This window comes from Lissotriton vulgaris, chromosome 1_1 (assembly GCF_964263255.1).
Source record: "Lissotriton vulgaris chromosome 1_1, aLisVul1.2, whole genome shotgun sequence".
Classification (NCBI taxonomy): domain Eukaryota; kingdom Metazoa; phylum Chordata; class Amphibia; order Caudata; family Salamandridae; genus Lissotriton; species Lissotriton vulgaris.
This window is the reverse complement of record NC_141685.1, coordinates 2,078,793,054-2,078,809,071: the sequence shown is the minus strand read 5'-3', so window position 1 is coordinate 2,078,809,071 and position 16,018 is coordinate 2,078,793,054. Positions and strand designations below refer to the sequence as shown.

The 16,018-nt window shown below is 43.8% G+C and overlaps 1 protein-coding gene across 5 annotated transcripts in view; it reads left to right on the top strand.

Moving 5' to 3' along the window:
- The window catches only part of DERA (deoxyribose-phosphate aldolase), a 357,107-nt gene extending 347,908 nt beyond the window's left edge, over positions 1–9,199 (top strand). For 2 of the 5 annotated variants that reach the window (XM_086920854.1, XM_086920843.1), the window contains exon 9: positions 4,354–9,199. In XM_086920854.1, coding sequence (XP_086776980.1) covers positions 4,354–4,410 — 57 coding nt within the window. In that variant the 3' untranslated portion in view covers positions 4,411–9,199. The remainder of the gene's footprint in view (positions 1–4,353) is intronic. The other 3 variants (XR_015295847.1, XR_015295846.1, XR_015295849.1) reach the window with 3 other exon arrangements.
- The last annotated feature ends 6,819 nt before the right edge of the window (positions 9,200–16,018 follow it).

Sequence of the window (16,018 nt, the reverse complement as noted above, 5' to 3'; positions counted from 1 at the left end):
ATAGGCTGACCCTCAGAGGTCCAGAAGGGACCAGAAGGTTCTGGAATGCCCTATTCTACTATATGGGACAGGTTCTAGGTTTGTCAGTTGGGATAGTTGGTAGCCACCATTTTGTGACTCCAACTATATTCCTGTCAGGAAAGGCCTCTAGGCCTGAGGTGAAAGACTATGAGGGTGAAAAAGCACCTATCCCCTAGACCAACACCTTGAAAAAGCTAGTGGACACAAAAATTAATAAAGGTATGAGGGGCAAAAAGGGGACAAAATAAATAATAAATTGGAGGGACTACGCAAAAAGCCAGACAGGTCTAACAGCCAGACACTCTAAATACTTCACACCAACATCATCCTATTTCGGGTGCATGTCCCACCCGTAGTCTGCACCTGGCTAGGCTTAGCTTCAGCTGAGAGTGCAGTCATGTTGCAGGAAGCGATGGCCCTGAGATATTTCTGTTCATGTTGAGGGCTGCCAGGTTCCATTGTGACCCCTCACTGTATGGGTGCTATTCTGTCTGGACTCCAGAAAAGTTCCCTAGGTCAGAAAAGTCATAGGCAAGCAGTCTCCACTCGCCTGGAGCGAGCATGAGAGTTGGGGTGAGGTCCCCTTATGTAAGAACTCCAAGGGACAGTATTTCTACGTAAGAATCCGCTTTGTTTAATTTCCATTGCTGCAAGCAAAAACAGAACTTGTGTCATGTGAGGATTCTGAGATAGAGATGTGCACATGCTGTGCCAGAGTATTATGTGCTAGAAGTTGACTTCCAATAGTTTTTATGGACATGTTTCTCCACCCAAGGTGGTCGCTCACAGATCATGCGAGAGGTGAGGGGATTTTACAGCAAGCTCATGAAGCAGTCTAGTTTATAAAATAAAGGATCCAAACAATCTGCCACATTGGTTTTAGATCAGCAAAACACACAAGATGATGGACGGAATGGTAAAACATTCACCCCCAGTCACAGATCTGGGTTTAATCCATCGTTATTTTGCTCACCAAGCCACCCCAGTTCAGACATGGCCATATGCAAATCAGTCTTGACCTTGAGCCTCATGGGAACAGTCCAGCCCGAACTGCCAAGCCGTGTTGTCCCTAGACCGGAATCAAGCATCCTAGGACCGGTTTCTGGCTATCAGCCGTCTTTAGCCAGGATAGCTTGACTCCAGTGGCTTAGTGAGCACGGGACCCACGTCTGGGCACACCCTTCCCACATAGGGTGAACAGCAAAACACACAAGATGATGGACGGAATGTTGCACAATGGCAAAACATTCACCCCCAGTCACATATCTGGGGTTAATCCATCGTTATTTTGCTCTCCAAGCCTCCCCAGTACAGACATGGCCATATGCAAATCAGTCTAGACCTCGTGCCTCATTGGAACAGTCCAGCCCGAACTGCCAAGCTGTGTCTTCCCTGGACCGGAATGAAGCATCCTAGGACCGATTTCTGGCTATCAGCCATCTTCAGCCAGGATAGCTTGACTCCAGTGGCTAAGTGAGCACAGGACCCACGTCTGGGCACACCCTTCCCACATAGGGTGGACAGCAAAACACACAAGATGATGGACGGAATGTTGCACAGTGGCAAAACATTCACCCCCAGTCACAGATCTGGGTTTAGACCATCGTTATTTTGCTCACCAAGCCACCCCAGTTCAGACATGGCCATATGCAAATCAGTCTTGACCCTGTGCCTCGTGGCAACAGTCCAGCCCGAACTGCCAAGCTGTGTCTTCCCTGGACCGGAATCAAGCATCCTAGGACCGGTTTCTGGCTATCGGCCGTCTTCAGCCAGGATAGCTTGACTCCAGTGGCTTAGTGAGCACAGGACCCACATCTGGGCATACCCTTCCCACATGGGGTGAATGTATGACCTTGTTCTGCATTCTGTCCATCAACTGTTGTTTTTGCATTTGTCACCCTGAGTGGGACGGGTATGCACAGACGCGAGTCCCGTGCTCTCCACACCACTGGAGTCAAGCTATCCTGCTGAAGACGGCTGATAGCCTGAAACCGGACCTAGAATTCTTGATTCCGGTCCAGGGAAGACATGGCTTGGCAGTTAGGGCTGGACTGTTCCCATGAGGCACAGGGTCAAGGCTGATTTGCATGTGGTCATGTCTGAACTGGGGTGGTGTGGAGTGCAAAAACACAATTTATTTAGGCCCAGATCGTTGTACTGGGGTGAATGTATGACATTGTTCTGCATTCTGTCCATCAATTGTTTTTGCATTTGTCACCCCTAGTAGGACGGGTATGCTCAGACGTGAGTTCCGTGCTCTCCACACCACTGGAGTTAAGCTATCCTGGCTGAAGACGGCTGATAGCCAGAAACCAGTCCTAGGATGCTTGATTCCGGTCCAGGGAAGACATAGCTTGGCAGTTCTGACTGGACTGTTCCCATGAGGCACAGGGTCAAGGCTGATTTGCATATGGTCATGTCTGAACTGGGGTGGTGTGGAGTGCAAAAAAACGATGGATTTGGCCCAGATCTTTGTACTGGGGTGAATGTATGACAGTGTTCTGCATTCTGTCCATCAACTGTTGTTTTTACATTGGTTTTAGATGGCATAATTTATGAGGCCATAGATAGGAGTGTGGGGCTGTATGTGACTTTTCTACTTTGACTACCACCGTTGCCTTTATCACAACCTCTATAACAAGCTTTACAAGCAAACAAAACAGAAATTGGCGGTGTCAATATGTCTAGCTTTAATGAGCTAATGCGTGAATTAGGACACTGAAGGCAGGCTCATTGGCTTTGTCAACGATTGTTTAATCCTGAATCTACCGTGAATCAACACACTGGTATTTATTCAGAAGAAATATGCCCTTGGTAAAATGTGGGGATTAGAGGTTTAACCCCAAAGACTGATTTGACTGCATCAGTTCACTTCTCGCAGATTATAGTTTTATTAAATGGCTTGGCCGCACATTTTATTCCTCAGAGTGGATAATTTTGCTGCAGCATTTCCAGTATCCACTGGTGGCTGGGAACCAGTAGTTTTGACCAGCTTAAAAAGAAAAAAGCTCAACTTTAAAGTATTTTAATCTTGAATTACAAGCGTTCTGAAATTATCTATAAAGGGGAGATTTTACCCCAGGTGCAATTCTCAAAGAGGACTCACTTGAGAGTATGTGAGCTGTGCTCACAAATCTCCCTTAAAGACTTACCATTATTCCTACTTCTAACACAAAAGAAAATTAAGAATTTATTCAGAGAATTAAGGCTGGCTCGTTCGTAATGCCCTTCTCTTCCCTACATCTGTAGCACTGAAAGGGGCTTTGTCATCTTCTTGCTGTCATGCAATACGATTGAACTATAACAATAAAGGGTTAAACAGGAGTGAAAACTTACTCGTACTCGGAGAGACCGTTGTTATGAAGACTGCACGGTTTATTATGTATTTTGAGGAGTCCCAGACTTCTACTAATCTGGTCTGTTGGCTAAATCTCAAAGTAGCACCTTTTCTCCGTAGTCTTTGTGTACTGCTTGTTTTCAGAACGGAGTAATAACATCTTGATTGTGATGCTGTACACGACCTTGAAAATCGGCATTGGACAGCCAAAAGGTACAAAATGTGACATGTTGTATCTTGTACAGCAACATCTGGAAACATGTTTGTAGCCAAGGACTTTTCGGGATTCAGTAAGGACTCTACGCCGAGGACGCAGAGCAGTTTAGGTTCATGGACATAGTGGTAATTTGCCTGTTTAAAAACTTAAACATATTAGGCCCATGTATCAATACCAAAGATCATTTTAAGTCATTCTCCTCGTATTGATAATGTGTGGTATATTAGTGAAGATATTTAGTATTTCAGCTGGCTTAAGCAGGTATTGGAATCCTAAACCCTTAGCATTCCAGTGCAGGAATGTCATGATGTAATACGTTTGGAATGCTAGGATGGAAGATTCAGAATGCTTGGATTTGACTTCTGACAGTTACTTCTGCTGGTGGTTTAGATGTTCCTGTGTCCTCTCCCTTCTCTATCCTGCAGCACAGTATATGTAATTACATTATTTTCTCCTCGTCCTTAGTTTCGAGAGTACTTACTACATAATCCTAAGGCTATTTGATGTTCGTCTGCTGCACTGTCTCTTTCATCCAGTGACAAACAGAGCGTGTCCTATTACGCAATCCCATCCAGCTGCCATATTATCCAATGAATTTTCTCCGCAAATTTTGAATTACTGGCAAAGCAGGGATGTATGCTTGTGTAATAAATTGCAGTGCTGTCCAACTCTGATGTGACGTCCTCGAAAGACCGTGGCAGAAGAGTTTGTGATATAGAACAGTTTGTTTATAAGTCTTGTTCAACACTGACATCTCTAATTTTACTTTTCTCTACAGATTTATCATCATGTGACTGGGAGATATGCAGCTTATCATGACCTTCCGATGGCATGAACGACTGAGCCGCTGAGAAAGAACCCAAGAGCCCCAAGAATGCCCTTTCTTACCCGGAGTCAGTCTTTGACCAAATATTATCGACCTTGCAACCTCTCGTTACTCGCTTACCCTAGCCTCATAAGCACAAAGGGACTTCTTTCGGCCAGGAATTTGAAAATGTGCATCCTTTAAAAAACCTTCAGCTCTTTAAAACATCATACTGGATTATTCAACATCACTTGTGAAAATAGAGTTCAGAATTACTGACATTTTTGAAAAACAATTGTGATAAAATGTGTGCGTTTTATATTTGTCGAAAGCTGAGGGCTCAGCACACACTAATCAATATAGCATGGCGATGCTAAAATTAAAGATCTCAGCTGTTTTTATTATTAATAGTTAATCAACCCTGCTAGCTTTTTTCATCTGCCTTAGCATGTTCTGTCTGAGTGGATTGCCCAGGTTTTAATAACAAACCTTTCTGTGCCTAGGGCAAATCTGGTGGTTTGTAGCCATACTGCCTTAAGGAGGATGTTCATTTGGGATATGGTAGTTCCAAATGACAGAAGATACAATCCTAATATGGAATGGGTGAGAAAAAGTTAAGTCTTTGTGCGAGTGATCAAAACCTCGATATATAGAAAACCAGTGCTAAATCCTCCAGCTCTGACTTATCAAAGGAGTGGCGGTCATGTAAGGAAGGCCAGTAATCAAGAGGTCATTAAATTAATTTGAGTGCATCTTTGTTTCGCTATACTATTCCACCGGGGCAGCAGAGACATGTGCGCTGCTGCCCTGGTTGACTGCATCCCACCATATTGAGTGATCTCTGCTTTTATGTCAGAGATCTCTATGGCATCCGAGGAGCCATCTCCGCGGTATCTCTTTTGAAGACACTGAGAGTTTACTGAGTGGCTGCCATTTTCCATGCGGCCACTCAACACATTTTTTTTGTTTTTCAGATTTAGTTTCAGATAAATAACTACTGTTGAGCGAGTTTTCTTCCAGGGTTTAATGGTTATTTTTTTCTGTTCAGGACAACCAGACTTTTCTTGGCAGTGCTGAACAGGAACGAAACGTACCTCGTGGGGCTGTCAATCTTGAGCTTTCCACCGGCAGAACCATTGGTGGCTCTGCCAGCAGCATCAGGGCTGATCGTCCGACGCTAAATAGAGTTGGTAGACCATCAGTTTGACTGACCGCGTGCTCTGCCACATTTGTGGAGAAGTACACTGTCCGCTAAACTCTATATAACCCTCAGAGTCTTTGAGTAAAAAATGCAACGTATTGTGTTTTAAAATAAAAGTGGCAGCATGAAGTATGGATTATGTCTGATTGCTGTGGTTAAGGTTTGATTGTTAAGGTTTGTCTTTATAGGTAAACAAAACTATACACCGTTTTCCATTCCAAATTTGGCTTGTTATGTCTGTGATTTGAAAAAGACACTCAAAAATGTCATATTAAGAATGAGTCTTAAAAAGGATTTATTTGTGACGAGTTTTGAATTTTTTACCTCTTGTATCAGGGATTATTTCATTTGTGTGAATGTCTATCTCAATACAGACAGCAGTATTTGAGGACAAAATAAACATTCCCAATTATACACACCCACCTTACAGTCCTTAAGTAGGCATTTTTACCACAGAATCAAAGACACCAGGGCCCTATTATAGTTAGAGTGCATTGTTCCTGTTTGCGCCACAGCGCTCCTTTAAGCAGGTGCACTGAGTGCTAACAGGAAAAATATACCCTATCATGTAGAATGTGCTGTTCTCAGTGCAGCTGTGTACTTGGCGGGCCCTCCAGGGCAGCGCATTCAAGAGAAATACGGAGCAGCTGTTTAAAAGCTGCGCCACATTTCTCTCTGCAGGCTGCACTCCGCCTGTACTTTAACCCCATGTAGGTGGGTGCAGTGAATGACTGCCTGCCTACAAAGGGATGTCTGAGGGGAGGTCCATAGGACCGCTTTTCCCCCCCCCTGAGGGCTGCCATCAGGGGGCGCACTGTCAGTGCGCCTCCTGACAGCTTCTTTGCCTCTGCTCCCATGTCTTTAATCCGGTGCAGGTGCAGAGGCAAAGGAATTTTATGCCCGCATGCAATTAAAGATATGCCTTCTTGAGAAAGCGCTGGGGCTGCATGTGCACCAGAACTTTTAGTATTACAGAAGGGACCGCAGATATTGTCTACAGCCCCTTCTGTAATACCAGCGTGCCCAGGGGCATGCGAAGCGGGCACACACGCTTGTTGCGCCCCGTGGCACCTTTTGTAATACGCCCCCAGAACAACGGAAGATGGAGGAAGCCACATTTTCACTGAAACTGTTCCACATTTAGCTCGAATAAATTGGCATAAAGGCTCGTCATTGATTACAGAGATGCAATAACAAGTGCTATTTTTCCAATTCATCAGCCATTAACTTCAAAAGGGTTTGTTGTAAGACTAGCTGAGTAATAATGTGATAATAATTGCTCCTGACAAAATCCAACACCTATGTGTTCGGATTATGTTGAGTGGAATAATTGTCATGTTATAAGTGAGATGCAGATATTGATGTGATAAGAACAAGAAACTGCATGTACCAGTATTTACTGGACATTTGTCCTCTTTTTAATTCCAACAGGTTTGACCTGCTGAAAATTGAAGGGTGAAAACGTTATCCTGCTCAGTAATTGCGATGTGCAATAATTATCCCTCTGTTACAAGTTTCATCCTGTAAATTTTTCGGCATCCTGCATCAAAATTGGAACGCCTCAGTATTAAATGGGCATTTTTATTCCTTTAAATTCCAGCAGGAGTGATCTGCCGAAATTTAAGAGGGATGCCAATTTTATTCCACCTGGTAATTACTGTGTGTGATAAAAATTACAACGCTCATAATTATGATCCCTGCAAAAGGATAGAATCATTGGGCCACTTGTGAGAGTCTTGGTATTATCTAGTGGGAAGCAAGTGCTTAGTGTGTATTACTTGACACATTCTACATCACCTAATGCCATTGGAACTATGAACTGCAGAACTGATAGTGCAGCAGATGTAGAGGATGTGGAACAGACAGTGATTCATGGGTTGCAAATATCAAGAGGCAGGACTTCTCAATTAAAATATGTTACAACTGTAGTTTTTATTACGTGTCGACTGGACGTTTGTATAAATAATGTGTCTATGGAAATGAGAACACAAAAGGCTTACCAATTGAAGCCTAGAATTAAAGCACTTGATATTCGTGTATGTCTGTGTGTGTGTCTGTGTCTGTGTGTTGGGTGTGTGTGTGTGTGTCTGTGTCTGAGTGTGTGTGTTTTTGTTAGTTATATAGTCAGACTTTTTAACTGTTGCTTTCACATCATCTTAATTCAAATGCGAGCCTGTCCTCTTCCATGCATATTGGTCTGTAACTTCTCAGTTTTATTTGTTTTGTTATTACTATGCTTCACCCTTAACTAAAAATCTTGAATCATGTTAATTGTTGTTCTCAAGGAGTTTTTACGGACAAAATATCTTCACTAAGGGCCTGGTATACGGTTCCCTTTCACAAACCAGGGATGTGCAATTTGCACAAGGACTTTTTTTTTTAAAGTGGGGAATGTAATTTGTGATGCAAACTATGTACTAAATAATTTGAGTGCCTCAACTGCTTTAAAGTACAGAGGAGGTTATTTTTATTATGACTGGCTTTACTTCATTCCGTCTGGGCAACACAGGCATAAACTCCCCTGCCATGGTGGACTACAGCCACCCTATTTAGGATCTCTGTCTGTCTGGTGGAGATCTTAATGCCATCAGAAGAGCAGCTGCCACGGTGGCCTCTCTGAAGGCACTAAAAATTTGCTGAGCGACTGCAAATTTTATGCGGCCACTCAACAAACGTTTTTTGTATTTCAAAGACAAACTCCCAAAGTTAAAAGTAAACAACTAATTTAATGACCCTGACACAATGCAAGTTTTCTCCCAGAGTTCGAGGGTCACATTTTCTTTATTCCTGTTCAGGACCCCAAGCCTTTTCCTGGGAGTCCTGAAAGGAAAGAAAAGTATCTCAGAACATCTGCCCCAAGTACGGCAGAACGCCTGGTTACGTACAGCAGGCCCCATGTCAATAAGACCATCAGTGGTAGCTTTGCCAGCGGCTACATAACTGATCACCTGACAGTGTGTCCGTTTGGCAAACAGGGTACTCCGACACATTTGTGGAGGAGTACCCTGTTTGTTAAACACTAAATAACCTCCAGAGCATTTAAGTAAAAATGCACCCTAATGTGTTTAAAAAAGTCAGTATTAAATATGAACTATGTCTGACTACATTTGTAGTGATTCTTATAGTTTTGCCTAAATAAGTCAACAAAACGTAGACTTTTTTGTATTCCAAACTTGGCTTGTAATGTTTGTAATTTGGAAAGGACACTAAAGAGTGCCCTATGAAAAGTCAGTCTTAAAATTTCAGCGGGAGTGTCCTGGAGAAATTTAACTGAGATTTAATTTTTATTCCTCCTGGTGATTACCAGGTGAGATAAAAATCACGACACTCACTATTGGCAATCTGTGTGTGCTACTTTGAAAATTGTACATTACATCACCAAATGTCATCAGGACTGTGAACTGCAGAACTGATAGTACAGCATATGTAGAAGGCGTGGAAAAGGCTGTGGTTCACAGGTATGCCTTCTCACTTTAAATGATTTAAATCTGTAGTTTAAATGCGATGGGACTCTACATGTTCACCTTTATACTGGATGTATTCAAAATGTGGCCATGCAAATGGGAACACAACTGGCTTCCCAATTAAAACCTAGCAATAAAGCCCTTTTTCAATTTGTTTTTGTGGGTCTTTTTGTTATGGCAATCGGTGGTACTTTGCATCTGTTGCATTAATTATTATTATTGACCTTTGAGCCTGGCGCCTTTCATGCATTGGTCTGTAACTTCTCGGGTGCATTCATGTTTCTGTTTGTGTGCTTCACTCTTATTAGAAACACCACCTAAGGTAAATATCTTGAAACATGTCAGTTGTTGAGTGCGTTTTTTTAACCCCTTGGCTGCTAGACCTCCCAGCCCACCAGGAGTCTTGCATTCAAAGGAGGCTATTGGGTTTGCACAGTAACTGAATAAGCTTTGGTGTCAGTTGCATATCTCGTCATTTCTTTGCAGAGACCACACATGGAGAAACGAGGTCCGGTAAAGCCAAGAGTTGAACTATGTTCCACTTCGGAACAGGGAGTGCTCAGTTATACTTTTCCAGCATTGAACTGTGAGCTGATTACTCTAGTGTTGTGGGTTCACCTTACTTTGTTATTGTTTAAACGTGCAATCCTATGTTTTAAAATATTTGTTCACTCTGAAATCGTTTGGAAAACAAGAGAAACATAGTCAGGACCTAAGCATTGCTTTTGTACTTGATTCACATTTTCAGTCCCTGAATGAGTCATATCATATTTTCTATATGTGGCACAGTGATGGGTTACCCCTGTGGAAGATCTGCTGGGTCATCAGCTTCAATCCTTTGAAGGGTGACTCAACTACTGAACACTAGCTTGCATGGCCACTAGGCCACTTTCATTGGTAGCCATGATTGCTATCATGCAGTTGTTTGCTCCGAGGCAAACCTGTAGTGAAGTATTTTAAGTAAGACCTAACACAGGAACGTTTAATAAACACTATATATACACTGTGGGAGCCATACTGTACCCACTAAAAAGGTGAGCAGTATCCAAAAAGTACAGAAATAAAGCAGTTTTAATCAGTTTTTGTAATTAAAGACATTGAATCTTCAGCACAGCACAAGTGAATCCTTAAGCATCAATTTCATTAACCTTATTAACCTCAGCCGTATACAGGTGTACACTTAGCCATCCATCCATCTTAGCAGTGCACCGGAGTAACCTTAAGCATCGGCCACAGCTGTGTACATGTTTTACCCTTATGCGTCAACCTAAGTGATTTACACGTGTACCCTTTAGCATCAACCACAGTGGTGTACAGGTATACCCTTAGGCATCAACGTCGATGTTATAAAGGTATTCACCAATCAAATTTTGTCTATCAAGGACCTCCCATTTTATAAAACCTTTCTTGACCTCCCAAACTAGCAAAATCCTTATATCTAGAATGTCGCTATGATACACTGGAGCTGGGGTCATTTACTGCCACATGGAGTTGGAACAGGCGCATTATTCACTCATCCATATGCACTATTGCTCGTTAGCTTTAAATGAATCCATACATCATTTATTATTCTTTTGCCCAGCATACCCAAAGCTTTGAGGGAAATTAATATGCCCACTCTATTTGAACTATGGCTTCCGGAGATACCAGGAGGCAATGCCAATCTTGAAGGGCAGCACAACTATTTGCATTGTTTTTGCTTTAAGCTAATTTTTTTATTTATGGCCAGATTGATAAGGAAATCTAAAGGTCTTAAACTCTAGCTCAGGACAAAAGGGATGTTTATACCATTTGTCTCCTTTGCACATGTCTGACTCTGTTTTTAGGTCGAGGACCGTCGCACTGCGTAGCAGTGGGCAGAGTCAGAAGATTTTATGTTTTTTAGTTAGGGGGCTTGAACCCGCCCCTCTTCTCCATTGGCTGGCTTCCTAAACGGAGGCCAGCCATTGGAGGAGAGGGGCGTCACTCGGTTCAAGCCCCGTCTTTTTAGGATTCGGGGGCGTGTTTTTTGCGTTCTTTCTATCTGTGACGTCATCCGTCACTCCGCAAAAAACACGCCCCCGATTCCGAAAATTTCAGAGGTTTGGGGCCGCCATTTTTTTTCTTGTTTTCAGTGTTTTCCCTTTACGCTAACAACCCTTTCCCTGCAGGAACAGGCTTCATATTGTTTGTTAACCTTTCACATTTCCACACTGCCAGGGAGGGTAAAGCGGGTTTCCTCCGTGTTATTAATATTACGTTTTTGGCAGGGGAGAAAGGAGCTCGGGCCCGCAGCTTTGAGGAACATGGACGAATCCTCTCAAATGTGTAATATTAAGGCACTGCACGTCTGCAGTGTCTGTTTCATTCTGAGCCTGAATGTTTATTGCTAGCTTATCTGCTTCCGTTTGATTTTACACTTGTTCTAGAATTCAGTATCTTTTAAAATACACCGTGGCACCCCTGTCTTCGGACCGAGCGTGGTATGCTCCCAGTGCACGCACCCTAGTGTGTCTGGAATCTTGGCATTGCTCTTGCAGCTGCAGGAGAGAGTGTCTCGAGCCTGGTCTGTGCGCGCGCCTGCGTGGAGGCAGTGTAAGCGGGGGGCTTGAGGCTGAGCCGGGAGTCTCCGGGGCCGCCTGTGGCTCGCCGTCTTCCCACAGTTTCACAGTGCAGAAGATGTACGGCTTCCGGGCTGCTGTGTAGCGGAGGGTGTGACAGGAGGTCCGGGCCAATCCTTCACTCATCGCAGCCATGTCAACTCCTGGGTCTGGCGAGAGGAACCCGAGGCGTGCCTGTAAGTACAACTTTGTATTCACTCCTATCCAGTAACACCGGTAATTACTAATGGGGGCATGACAGGTTCTCTCGTGTGTGGGGCAGCGAAACAAACTCCTCTGAAGGACCGACGTTACAACTGTTTGCAAAGGGTGTAGCTTTCAATGGTGCGGCGGGTGCAGTGGCACCAGAACCAAGCTGACCGTGGGCACACTTTACTCCCTATTAGTGGCTGGGATTTTACTATCAACCCAGTGGATGGAGGGTTGGGCTGGGTTACTTCTCACTTGCTACGCCACTGCCTTCTTGAGCGTCCACTGCACAGTGGGAGGAAGCGTGCTGTCACAGGGGTTTGCGCTTGTTCTTGTGCATTGTTAATACGGTAATAATGCGCATCACAATGGGGTGTAATGAATGAGGAGGAAACAGCTGAAGCAGAGCAGAGGAAAGTGGGAGGCTTAACGTGGATTTGTTGCTTTGTTTTGTTGTGCTGTAAGCTGTCAGGCTGTGCTTGCTTCCCTGCCCCCTGGCTATGCTTGCTTCCCTGCCCCCTTGCTGTGCTTGCTCCCCTGGCTGTGCTTGCTTCCCTGCCCCCTGGCTATGCTTGCTTCCCTGCCCCTGGCTGTGCTTGCTTCCCTGCCCCCTGGATGTGCTTGCTTCCCTGCTCCCTGGCTGTGCTTGCTCCCCTGCCCCCTAGCTGTGCTTGCTCCCCTGCCCCCTGGCTGTGCTTGCTCCCCTGCTCCCTGGCTGTGCTTGCTCTCCTGCCCCCTGGTTCCCCTGCCCCATCGCTGTGCTTGCTTCCCTGCACACTCGCTGTGCTTGCTTCCCAGCCCCCTCGCTGCGCTTGCTTCCCTGCCCCTTGGCTGTGCTTGCTTCCCTGCCCCTTGGCTGTGCTTGCTCCCCTGCCCCCTGGCGGTGCTTGCTCCCCTGCCCCCTTGCTGTGCTTGCTCCCCTGCCCCCTTGCTGTGCTTGCTTCCCTGCCCCCTTGCTGTGCTTGCTTCCCTGCCCCCTTGCTGTGCTTGCTTCCCTGCCCCTCGCTGTGCTTGCTCTCCTGTGTGTGTATGTGGCTCTGTGTGTGTATGTGGCTCTGTGTGTATATGTGGCTCTGGGTGTGTATGTGGCTCTGGGTGTGTATGTGGCTCTGGGTGTGTATGTGGCTCTGGGTGTGTATGTGGGGCTCTGTGTGTGTAGGGCTCTGTGTGTGTGTGGGGCTCTGTGTGTGGGGGGGCTGTGTGTGTGTGTGTGTGGCTCTGTGTGTGTGTGGCTCTGTGTGTGTGTGGCTCTGTGTGGGTGACTCTGTGTGTGTGGCTTTGTATGGGTCGCTCTGTGTGGGTGTAAATGCAATCGGTCATGCATTTGCGAGCGATTAAGCTACTGGCATTGTAAATGACAATGCCATTTATTTAACGATTAAGCTATTGGCAATGTAAATGACAATGCCATTTATTTATGATTTAAAAAAAAAAGTCATATGCAATGCCAATAGCTCTACCTTTAATAATGCCGAGACCATTGCATTGTAAATGCTTGTTTAGGTAGGGTTACTGAAACTGCTCCACTTTTTATTTCTTTTTAAAGCGAGCCATTTTGTGATGTTACTGTTTTTAAAGAGAGGTCTGCTATGTTAGTTCTGAAAGTGATCACAATTAGTCTTAATAATTTTGTAACATTTCATTTAAATCATTGTTTTATGGAATGACTTCAGTGCAATAAACTTTATTCCTTCTTTCCTCTACAGGTATACGCTTAAGAATCAACCTCGACGGTATACAGCTGTACCCCTCAGCAGTATAGAGGCGTTCACTTAACTATCAACCTTAGCGGTATACCAGAGAAACCTTAAGCATCAGCCCCAGCTGTGTACACAGTACCCTTACGCGTCATCCTATTTGATTAACAGGTATTCCCTTAAGCATCAACCTCGGCGGTATACAGGTGTACCTTTAAGCATCAACCTTAGCAGTATACAGGTGTACACTTAAGCATCAATATCAGCAATATACAGGTGTACCCTTAAGCATCAACCCCAACGGTATACATGTGTATCCGTAAGAATCAACCTCATTGTTGTACAGGTGTACCCTTCAGCATCAACTGTTGTAGTCCTTTGGCCCCAAAACTGGCACTTTTGTATGCAGAATTGTGAAAATAGCAAAATAAGTTTGTCAAAACAAATCAAAAAAGTCAGACAACTCCCAAAACAAAGATAGTGCCTCTCAATCATAAAATATTAAACAGGAGTTGCTTATTATTATTTCAATAATCAATAAATCTGCCTTGAAGACTCGGAGGCAGGCACTAAGATAGCATGCAAAAGTGTTTTAGGTTCGCTATAAACTTGCCCTTCAATTAATTATTCAGAGCTAGCTGCAATGTTATGCAAGTTGAATGGGCTATAAAAGAAACTAGTCTCCTACAACATGTGTTCAATAATGACAACAACATTTCTTTGCAATTGTCGATTTAGGTGGCATGTGTAATCATTAACGTACTGTGATAATGCAAGTACAAATGTGGAACAAATAATCATTACGTATGATAATAGTGTATGAATGTTCCTACTGATAAGAAAACAGCTTTATGTTGAGTGTAAACTTGGTGGCAGGAAACCTGTGAAGTTATACAGTACAGCGTATACAAAAATCACAATAAAATTCAATGAACAGTGCGGCTTAAGTTCATAGCTGTGACCCTCCATTGTCTGAAAATCAATTCATAAAACATTACGGTTTGAATGTAAATGATCAAAAGAAGATAAATGCTTCTGTGAGAAATATATCAGCCCTCCAGCTGAATCCCAGAGCGTGTGATGTTCATTTTCCATCTATGCCTTTTTCAGGTTGTGCCTAGACAGTACTTGCGCTGTCGCTTCCAGACGTATATACTTTGTGGGCTATTGCTGTTCATTTGTTTCTTTCAGTGTCCTTTAAAAATCCTTGCTTCCAACGGTTTGTCCCTTCTTTTTGTTGTTTGTTCACTCCCACAGAGCTGTTCCCCGTTACTTGTAGCCTTCCACTTGTCTTATTTTAGTTACTGCCTCAGGAACCCTTTTCTTTAATTCACAAAGAGCACTTCACACAAGCGTTTGTGTTTTCAGGAGCTACAAGCTTTTCTGTTCACAGAGCTGTTTATCTTGGTCTTATCTCGTCACATTTGCTGTTCATTTGAAGATTGAGATCAAATGTGAGAGGCTATTTCCACGAGTGCGCATATTTCCTTTTGACTATCTCATTTGACGTTGTACTGCATCAGCTTTGGCAATTTTTCACTTGTACCTGTTCGTTTTTTTTAAAATGTAAAATGTTACATGTTTTGAAAGTGTACCATTGGTTCACGTGTGCACTTGCCTAAATGCACGCCTGTGCATACTGTTAGCAGGAAATAGGTTATATGCGTTGCTTCTGAAAATAATTTTGACGTCCTAGCAGTGTCTTGCTGCTCTGCTTGTTTTCAATCTTAAAGATGTTACATGTTTCACGTGTGTGCATGCCTAAATACATGCCTGTGCGGACTGTTAGCAGGTTATAGGTTGTATTCGTCGCTTCTGAAAATGATTTTTGCATCCTAGCACTGCAATGGAAATATATTGTTTTGGGGATGTTCCATTAAGCACGCAAACACTTATTAATTAACCCGTCCTCCTATTCACCACCTCCACCGCCTTTCCATTCACCACCACCACCGCCTTTCCATTCACCACCACCACCACCGATTGCCAAATACAATAGCTCACCCATAGGCTAGACCTATTGGCTTTGCCAATGCTTGTTTGAAACTGGAGTCTCTAAACCAGTAGAAGCCACTTACTTGCCTGTAGCCTGTACGTCGTCCCCTATTACAGTTAGTTGGTTCCACTTTTATTTTCCACTCTCATTTAATAGCAAGAAGACATCTAGCTTGGTGGTTTTTCTCCTTAATCGTCAGCGATAACTTGGCACAAGAAGATATGTATTGTATGAACCACTTGAAATCATGAACCCAAACACACATTTTCACAGGAACCCCTATCACTAACTGTACACCCAGTCAGCCCACTGCACCCCTGAAAGATCAATAAGTAAGGAGCTGGTTGTGTATGAGGAGACTGTGTTCTTGCAGTCTTCAAGAGAACCAGTCCGGAGCCTCAGTTTATCTCCAAGGGCACTGCCCACTGCTATCATACAGTGAACTGCTACCACTGCTTGAAGCTCAAAAGCTAGACTTTTCTTTTTTTATG